General features: G+C 49.2%; 1 protein-coding gene across 2 annotated transcripts in view; it reads left to right on the top strand.

Moving 5' to 3' along the window:
- arap3 (ArfGAP with RhoGAP domain, ankyrin repeat and PH domain 3) overlaps nt 1-9521 on the top strand; it is a 36833-nt gene that overhangs the window by 9508 nt on the left and 17804 nt on the right. The window contains exons 2-13 of one of the 2 annotated variants that reach the window (XM_005719388.2): nt 1786-1948; nt 2856-3785; nt 4161-4201; nt 5745-5827; nt 5924-5988; nt 6148-6387; nt 6476-6598; nt 6745-6814; nt 7136-7256; nt 7901-8085; nt 8161-8267; nt 8560-8759. In XM_005719388.2, coding sequence (XP_005719445.1) covers nt 1854-1948; nt 2856-3785; nt 4161-4201; nt 5745-5827; nt 5924-5988; nt 6148-6387; nt 6476-6598; nt 6745-6814; nt 7136-7256; nt 7901-8085; nt 8161-8267; nt 8560-8759 — 2260 coding nt within the window. In that variant the 5' untranslated portion in view covers nt 1786-1853. The remainder of the gene's footprint in view (nt 1-1785; nt 1949-2855; nt 3786-4160; nt 4202-5744; nt 5828-5923; nt 5989-6147; nt 6388-6475; nt 6599-6744; nt 6815-7135; nt 7257-7900; nt 8086-8160; nt 8268-8559; nt 8760-9521) is intronic. The other variant, XM_005719389.2, reaches the window with a different exon arrangement.

The following is a 9521-nucleotide window of genomic DNA, read 5'->3' as shown; positions in this document are numbered from 1 at the left end:
TGCAAATTACTGACCTCTGTCATCATTTTAAGTGGGGGAACTTGCACAATTGGTGGCTGACTAAATACTTTTTTGCCCCACTGTACATGTGTGAATGAGAGGGTGGATGTGTAAGGAGTACAGAGGGTCAAGGTGATGAGCCTAAATACCTGGGGTCAGCCATCCACAGAGACGGGAGAGTCCAGGTAGGGTGGAGTTTGTGGAGGAGGGTATCGGGGCGGATTTGTGACAGGAGGATGGCAGCGACAGTGAAAGGGAAGGTTTAAAGATGGAGCACAATCCAGCACACATGTCAGCACGAGGCATCGAGTCTCTCAAAATAAAACCAGCTTCAGTCTGTGAGCGTGCGCTGTGACGAGTCCACGGACGCTGCAGATTTCAGCTCTGAGACGAGGCGCTGCAGCTGTCCTGGGTTTTCTTTCCTCCTGTTGGTCGCCGGCTTCAGTCTGAGGAGACGTCAAAGTCCTGACAGAGAGATGCCGGCGCTGACGACACTCGACGGCTCTCTGTGGTCACGTGACTGCACGGAAGCATGCATTACTGTGTTATTTATGATACGATCACATTATTGACACAGCATTGATCATGTTGTGTGTCACAGCTGTTGTGTAACGTGTTTCCTGGCTGTGTGGCGGCTGATCTCAGAACAGACGCAGCTTTTGTCTGAAGAGTGGAGGAGGAGGAAAAAGGTCGGCTGGAGGAAGCTGCTGTGACTCACTTCCTCCTCGGCCTTTGTCTTCCTGCAAGACGCTGCAGCCGTGTGTGTGTGAGTGTGTGTGTGTGTGAGTTATTTTTACTTTGGTGTTAGACACATGTTCTTCTGTCTTTCTCTGAGTGACGTCCTGATGCTGACAGAGAGCTCTCCCCAGCTCCATCACACCTGCAGTTTTACTGTCACACCTGGACTTCAGTATATCTGCTGTGTTCACAGGCTCTTATTGTTAAAGGTCCAACAGGAAGCTGCATCTGCTTCTTAGTTGACATCTCCTGAACACATCACAGAGAGGTGACACACACTCACACACACACACACACACACACAGACCCACACACACACACAGACACACACCCACACACACACTCACACACTCACACACACAGACACACACACACTGGCAGGATGCAGGGAGCGGCTGAAGTGAGGCGTGCTGCTCCGAGCTGGAGAGTTCTCCTTGTCTCATTGGCTGTGTGTGACTTCCAGCTGTTGATCCAGCAGATGATCCAGATGTGGGTCTGTTCTGGGCTCACAGTTTGTTCCCTGAGTTTTTCCTTGCAGCAGCAGGGGCGTCAGGGTTTCATGGCAGGAACCCTCAGCCTTTATCCCCACAGTGACCCTCTGTCTGATTCTCTGCTGCTGTGCAGAGGTCAAAGGTCAGCCTGCTGCAGACGCAGAGAGACAATCGTGCAGCTGTGTCTGCCTGCTGACATCATACGTTCTTCTTCTTTTGTGGTTTTAGTTCTCAGAAAGAGAGGCTCGTGAGCTCCAGAGGTCAAAGGTGACAGTGGTGCCATCTACACGGTGTGTGGAGGCAGTTTGTTAATTGATCTTTAATTAGAGGATGCGTTTCAAAGAAACATTTAACGCCCCCTGCTGGAGGAATGAATGGTTACAGAGGCTGGTTGCTGTTGTGTGTGTGTGTGTGTGTGTGTGTGTGTGTGTGTGTGTGTGTGTGATCCAGTGTTTCTGGTTTCTGGTTTCAGTGTGGGGTTAGTGAAGCAGCAAAACTTAAACCAGTTTCTGATGATATCTAAAGCAGATCAATCTTTCACCTCTTTCTCCACCAGATGGACGACCGCCATCCGCCACTGCTGTAGGTCAGCGATGGCCCAGGTGTTTCCTGCTGGTGGAGGAGATGAAGCCCAGTCCAGACTCTGTGTTGGTCATCATGGGCTCCCTGGATGGAAGCACGCCGGTTGAGAGGCTGCTTTCTGCGATTCATCTGGAGAGGTCAGGATTGAGGAGTGCAGCATGAAATGGGGGAAAACTGAAACGGCACAATCATCAGATAGTTTGTGTGGCAATGTTGTATCGATACAGGGACTCCAAATATTGATATTCTATTAAATAAGTTAAAATACAGCCGGGGCCTCTCTGTGTGGAGTTTGCATGTTCTCCCCGTGTGTGCGTGAGTTCTCTCTGGCTACTCTGGCTTCCTCCCAAAGTCCAAAGACATGCAGTTAGTGGGGTTAGATTCACTGGAAACTCTAAATTGCCCACAGGTGCAAATGGTTGTCTGTGCCTATGTGTCATCCCTGTGACAGACTGGTGGCCTGTCCAGGTTGTACCCTGCCTCTGGCCCTAAGACAGCTGGGATAGGCTCCGGCTGGATGGATGGAAATGAACATACTGGAGGGCTCGTTACCTGCACTGCCATCCGGAGATAATGTATACGTACTGAGCTCGCCAAAGCTACCTCCAAACTCGGAGCGAGCCGATGGCTCGGCCACACGAGGAAAATCAGGGCAGCATCCTCCTCACAGCTACAAAAACAGTGTGAGGTTGTCTATGATTGCCATGCATGGTTAGCTCGCCGCTTGTTGCTGCTGCACACTCACCGTTCTGCGATCGCACAGGAGACAACCTGTCTGCGAACAGCCTCAGGCTGACTGCAGTCATTCTCACAGACTGCTTTTCTACTTCAGAAATGCAGACAGATGAAAGCACGTGGTCCTCAGTGTGACTGAGTGGGCTCAGCTGCCTACAGAACTGGGTGCACGTGTAACAGTTAAAAATGAACTTCTGTCCATGTCAATAAATGTGATTTTTAACACGTTATCACAGAAACTGACAACCAATCAAAGGGCAGCTCCCATCCAGCCAATCAGAATTACTTTAGGCTTCTGTCTTCCTGCAGGTACCTGGACACCTTCCATCGAGCCGGTCTCCTATTGGCTAGAGACTTCACACACCTCGACAGCGATGCATTGGTCAGTCTGGGCATAACTGCCACAGGACACAGGAAGAGAATCCTACGATTGGTCGGTTACATCGAGAGGACAGAAGGCCAAAGAGCCAATCGGAACGCAGATCTCCCTCGTGACCGCTGTCAGTCAGTTTGTTCTTCGAAGCGCGGTCGCACCGGGTCGCCCCGTCAGGAGGTGATCAGGAACAGCTCTGCTCCCGATCTCGCCGCCATGCTGGCAAACTCCGATGGCGGCAGGCCAACAGTGAAGCCGGTCCCCAAACCGAGAACTGTCTTCAATCGCCGCAGGACCGCGCCCATCCAGTTCACCCCAACACCCGACCCTGCTCCACCCCTACCCAGGAGGCTTTCCCAGGAGTCCATCTGCCTCACTGTGCTGGAAAGTCTGAGCTCAGCGGACATGCCCACAGCAGACAGTGCTTTGACCTCTGACCTCAGTGAAAAGGCGCCGTCACCAAGCCGAAGGTCGAGCCATGGGGAGAGAACTGGGAATGGCCGCTGCAGGTCTCTGTCAGACACTGGAGGGTTACCGCCGGTTCCCCCGAGGCTGAACCGCATCGTCCCCCCCGCCTCGATGCAGGGGAATCCTCGCGCTTCTTCTTCTTCCCCTGTTCCCACAGAGCATTTGCAGGCGCAGTCCTTCATTTCCTGCACGGGTAGTCATGACAACAGCAGGCTCTCTGGATCCTCCCCCTCCGCTTCTCCCCGAGGAGGAGGCCTAGAGATGGTCTCCAATGAGATATATTGGGGCACGTTACACAGCTCTGCTGCCCCCGGTGGGAAGAGGAATTATTGCAGCCAGCAGTCGGCTCCTCCCACTCCACCCAGACAGACACCTGAGAGGAACTGCGAGAGGAACAGGTTAGTCACCGTGATGCACCAGTATTTGGACCGGGGTACGTTCCAATACTCAGTTTCATTTAGCAAGGTTTGCGACTCGGTCCGAGCGGTCTGAAGTCTGCACCTCCTTTAGTGGAGGAGACACGTTCGCCATGAAAGCATGCCACAATTCATAGCTACAGACCATCTGATCATTCCTAAAAGCGATCATCTGGATGTTTTTGCATTAAAGCATCTTTCCTTCACCTGTATCGAGGTCAAGGAGGATGGGTTAGGAAAAGGAGTTTTTGCGTGTTCGAGCGTACCCCAGGATCCATGATATGTTTGTTAAAAATCAGTTTTTATGTGAAGGCCCAGGCCTGACATGATTCATCATTTTCACTGTGTTTGTTTCAGTGGCAGCACTTTAAGTAACAACTCTTCAGGATCAGCCAGAGGTGAGTTCAGAGCTCTGAGTCGCACAGAACAGCCTAAAACCCAGGCAGGTCGAGCCTTGTCTGTAAGCTCTGCCTACAGGAAGACGTCATTACTCGTTTCCTGTCAGCCTGATCGAAACATAAAAAAACTATTTTGTGACTGGTGTGTGAGACTCCTAGTTCCCAGACAGTGCACGCACACTTGAGAACAATGTTCCCTTTAAGCTACACGCGCGCAATTGCGCACTGCTGTCACGGTGTCCGCACACAGAAAATCTGCATTGCACACAAAAAAAAATCTAACCTGAATTGCAGTGAAAATAAATACGTTAACAATTGATTCTGTTTTACAGTGTGAGTTTGTAAGTGACCGGCGACTGGCTGCTCCAGCCAATAATGCGATTCACATTCGTATATACGCAGCTAATCAACGTTGACAGGCTCTGACAGCGTCCTTATGTGCCGACACCGGTGTTTTAGCGAGCAAAGCGGCTGATGTGGAGTGAAGCCACGTTAATGACAACGTGTACAACCATTGGAGATGTGAGCAGGACAGAAGGAACAACTGACGGAACAAGTGTGGACTTTATACCAGTTTTTAAATTGTGTTGATAGGCCACGTAAAACCAGAGTCATGATAAAAATATCTGCAATGTTTGTTTTTCTTCCTGAATACTGTCGTTGTTTATATTTTATATAAAAACTGCGTTTTATAAGGAAAACGCTCGAAAGCGCTCTCTGCCTGTGAGCAAAAACAACACCAAAAAAACCCCCCACCCTTTCCTATTGGTGGAAAAATGCACCATGTTGACCAATCAAAAAATGATATGGCAACATGGCATTTAGTTGTTTAGGAAGGGGGAAGTTTTAGGAGTGACGGCGGTGTTTGAGATGTGAGAGATTTGCGTTTAGCACAAATCTTGTGTAGTTAGTGTGTAGTGTAGTCAATAGTTTTGTTGTGTGTGTCAGAACAATGAGGCGACTGCTGAATGTTACAGGTGTTACAGGAGTGATACATCTCCTGTTGTCAGGCCTGCAGGTATCAGGCTGTTGTTCTCCTTTATCTCATAGTGGACAGAAATAATTTTTTGGAATGGCACAAATAATTTGTGTGGCATTAGATTTGATGCAGAACAGCTAATTGTTCTGTAAATAGTTTGAAATGTTTATTTAAAAAAACGCCTTGGCTGCATTTTTAGGGAAACAGCTGCAAAAAACTTTGTTGTTTGCAAAACTCAGTTACTTTTTTGAAGAAGTAACTATATAATTAATTGCCCAGCATTGGTCATTATTTACTGTATTCAGACAGAGAGTTACAGACTCTCTCCCAGACCACAGACTCATAATACAAGTCAGAGCTTTATTTAAAAAAATAAAGAAAAAAATAAAGTTGTGTTTTCAAAATTGGAGTTCAAGTTATTTTTACTTCCAATAGTGTTAACATGCTACACAGATCGGCTTTGTCATACTGGTCACAGTTTATTTTAACTTTGACGTTATCAAATCAGAACAGACAGGGACGGGGCGCAGGTGAATCCTAACTCCGGTCATTTCTGTTTGGCAGCCTCCACGGACGACCCCGAGGACGAGATCAGCCCGTACTGTGAGACTGTTTTCCAGACCCGGAAACATCCTCCTGCCGCTGAGGTCAGACCGCCACCGCTCCTCCCCCTCACTGACAGAGACGCTCTTCTGACTTTCACAGGTCTGATAAAATGTGCTGCTTTGATCATTTATGTGCAGAGCGAGAGAAGCAGACATGAAGGAAGGGAGGCGAGGAAAGAGGAGAAGCACGCAGAGGATCATGGGTAAGGCGGCTACTCATCCTCATGAAACGAGACGTAAACGTGGCGTTGGAACGGATTCAAAATGCAGAAACATTTGCACGAATTACTTTAATGGACGTGATGATGTCATGCCCACGCTGTCTGCTTCACGTGCGTTGATAAAGTTTTTTGTGTTTTCAGGGGTCACAGGTTCTCGTGGACGAAGCGTTTTTCGCAGCCATTTCACCCCGGGGACTCGCCAGGTTACAGCACTGTGGGAGAAGCTCCACCCTCCCTCCGCTGCCTCTCGCTGCCCCACCACGCCCTCCCCTGCGAGGCCGACGAGGACCTTACCATCTCCCCCTACGCCAGTTACACCTCCCTGACTGAGAGAGCCCCGCCCATCATTAGCAGCTGGCTGGACAAGCTGTCTCCGCAGGGGTGCGTTTGTTTCACACAGCTGATGGGGCCTGGATGTGGGAGGAGACTCTAAGTCTGACCCTGTTCTCTCTGTCTTTGTGGTTGGCAGGGGTCAGAGGTCATCTCTGCCCGTTCTGCTGTGTGTCCTTCTGTCTGCTCCTCCCTGTGTCTCCTTCCTCCTGAGGACATGCCTCTGCCTCGTCACTGTCCTTTCCTCCTCTTCCTACACTCGGTGTGTTTCCTTCCTTTCTCCTCTGCTTCCTTCCTTCCTTCCCTTACTGAAAGTCACTCAGTGTGGTGGAATTGGATGAAACCTAAATGTGTCTCCTCTCTTGTGTAAGTGGTAATGTGACCCTGGTGTGTGTTTGTGTTTTTCAGGAACTATGTTTTCCAGAAACGCTTCGTGAAGTTTGACGGCAAAAACTTGATGTACTTTGGCAGTGAGAAGGTACTCAGATCTTTATGATGTTGCCGGCATCCTCGTGGGACGAGCTTAGAATTTCTCATCCCACAGGTCAGAGGCGTGGGTCACTCTGCGCCCTGCATTCAGCCTGTCAGGCTTCGTGTTCCTAACGTAACAGTCACCCCGACAGGTTCAGGAGGGTGGGCCCTTGTTAGCATCCTCTCATTAAGCTCCTGAACATTTCAGAGCTTTATTGATCCCAGCAGCGGAAAGACAAAAAAAAGGAAACACTGCTATCACCAGAGCTTGTCGCCCTGCTGACCGCACAGTTTGGACTCATCTCCTCTGACCTGTTCTCTGTTTCAGGACGCCTACCCAAAAGGAGTCATCCCATTGGCTGCCATCCAGATGGCCCGTCCAGCCAAAGACAATAAATTTGAAATTGTGACGAGTCACCGGATCTTTGTGTTCAGGACGGATAACGAAGGTAAACACACGACGTCAGATTCTCTGATTTTTCTCTTCTTGTTGTAAACGTTTTCCAATAAAAACACAAAATGCAACAAAATTCAAGGTTGATGATAATGATGGTGTTGATGATGATGGTGTTGATGATGGTGGTGATGATGATGGGGGTGATGATGGTGTTGATGATGATGGTGTTGCTGATGATGGTGGGGGGATGATGCTGATGGTGGTGGCGATGACGATGATGGTGGTAATGATATGTGATGACATGGTTGTGATGTGAAGATGATGATTATTAAAGCGCCTTAAGGCGACTGTTTTGATCTCATGCTGTATGATAGTGATGATGACGATGATAAAGATGATGATGATCATCATCATCATCATCACAACCACCATCATCGTCATCACGACCATGATAGTGATGATGATGATGGTCGTGATGATGATGATTGTGGTGATGATGATGATGATAGTGATGATGATGATGGTCGTGAAGATGATGATGGTTATGATGATGAGGATGATTGTGGTGATGATGATGATGATGATGGCTGTGATGATGATGATGGTCGTGACGATGATGATGGTGGTATTGACCATAATGATGATGATGATGCTGTTGACGATGCCAAAGCAGTTGATGTGTTTCCTGTGCGTCAGTGCTGCGGCGGCGCTGGGTGTCCACGCTGCAGGAACACGTCAGAGATCAGCTGGTGTTTGGACGGCGGCGTTTTGGTCCTGGAGCTCACTGCCAGAAACATGGGAGCCTGGAACTCAAAGGAACAAAATCCAAAGTGTACGCTGCCATCAACACGGACCAGATCTGGCTCTACAAGAGCGAGCAGGTGAGGGCGCCACCAGTTGACTTCCTGTGACTTTCTCAGGGTCCTGTGACTATTTCACTTCCCATGTTTCTCCAGTGTTTCCGTAACGGCATCGGCATCACGGTGATCGAAGCTCGCGGAGCAACGATCCGAGATGGAAAACACAAGAGCTTCGACCTCATCACGCCGTATAAAACTTTCAGGTGGGTGAGTTGAAGCTCAGCTCAGCTGCTGCTTGATTTTGTCAGTACTGTCTGCAGTTACCAGCCTCGCTGACGCTGCATCAATCAAACTCTTGAGAAAGACTCAGGTTTGAGTCTCTGGGCTTTCCTGCTCTGCAGATCAAACTGAGTCCTGCCCTCAGCAGCGGGTCGCTGAATGAGAAAAATCTCTTATTGTCCCACACAGTTGGAGTTCTGAGTAATTCTGTTTTAATGAGAACGCTGAGACAAACAATGTAGATGTCGTTAAATGACCTTTGCTGCGCCTCCTCAGCTTCACCGCAGACTCAGACCGGGACAAACGGGACTGGATGGAGGCACTGCAGGAGGCGATTGCAGAGACTCTGTCAGATTACGAGGTGGCCGAGAAAATCTGGTCCAACCGCTCCAACAGGATGTGCGCGGACTGCAAGGCCCTGAACCCCGACTGGGCCTCCATCAACCTGTGTGTGGTCATCTGCAAGAACTGCGCAGGTACGACCTGCTCTCGAGGCTCGACATCTTCACTGATACCAGAGTCAGAGTCCTCTTTCTCTGCTGTCAGTTTAGCTCTGATCTAATGACGGCGGCGGTCAGCTGTCAGCTAACATGAGCTAGCGTGACAGAAACACATTTACAACCTGCAGCAAAAGCCTACATTTCATCTCATCCGCCCATCCATCTTTTATTTACAGTCTGTGTCATCACAGAGAGAGAAGCACACTGACTCACATTATCTGGGACATCTGGTTAGGCAGGCCAGATGTTATCTCTTACCTGTCACAACAGGTAACAGTGGCCCAGTAACATTCCCAACAAGCAGCAACTAACAAAGCAGAAATGTAACCAACAACTGTAAGAACCTAACAACACGCACACACGCACGCACACACAGGTTCCCCACAGATCACCAGGGAAGCTGTTCTGAAGTCAGGAGGTCAGCATGGAGACCTGCAGCAGAAAGAAAAACACCACATGTTGAAGGTGAGGTTGTTTCTGTGGCTCACTGAAAATATCAGGCCAATAAACACACCTGCACAGGTAAACAGGCTCCTGTTTACCTGTGCAGACACGAATCACTGCAGGTGAAACTGCCACTTAGGAGACAAGTCTGTTAAGACTGCAAGATCGTCACCAGGTGATACATTGGTATTGTGCTAGTGTTTGGAGAAGTCAGTGATGAAACACACCAGTGTGTGTCACAGCTGTGTTTCCCACTGTGTGTGTGTGTGTGTGTGTGTGTGTGTGTGTGTGTGT

Source organism: Pundamilia nyererei, unplaced genomic scaffold (assembly GCF_000239375.1).
Source record: "Pundamilia nyererei isolate P.nyererei 1_Seehausen unplaced genomic scaffold, PunNye1.0 scaffold00001, whole genome shotgun sequence".
Lineage (NCBI taxonomy): Eukaryota > Metazoa > Chordata > Actinopteri > Cichliformes > Cichlidae > Pundamilia > Pundamilia nyererei.
This window is presented reverse-complemented; position numbering and strand designations above follow the sequence as displayed.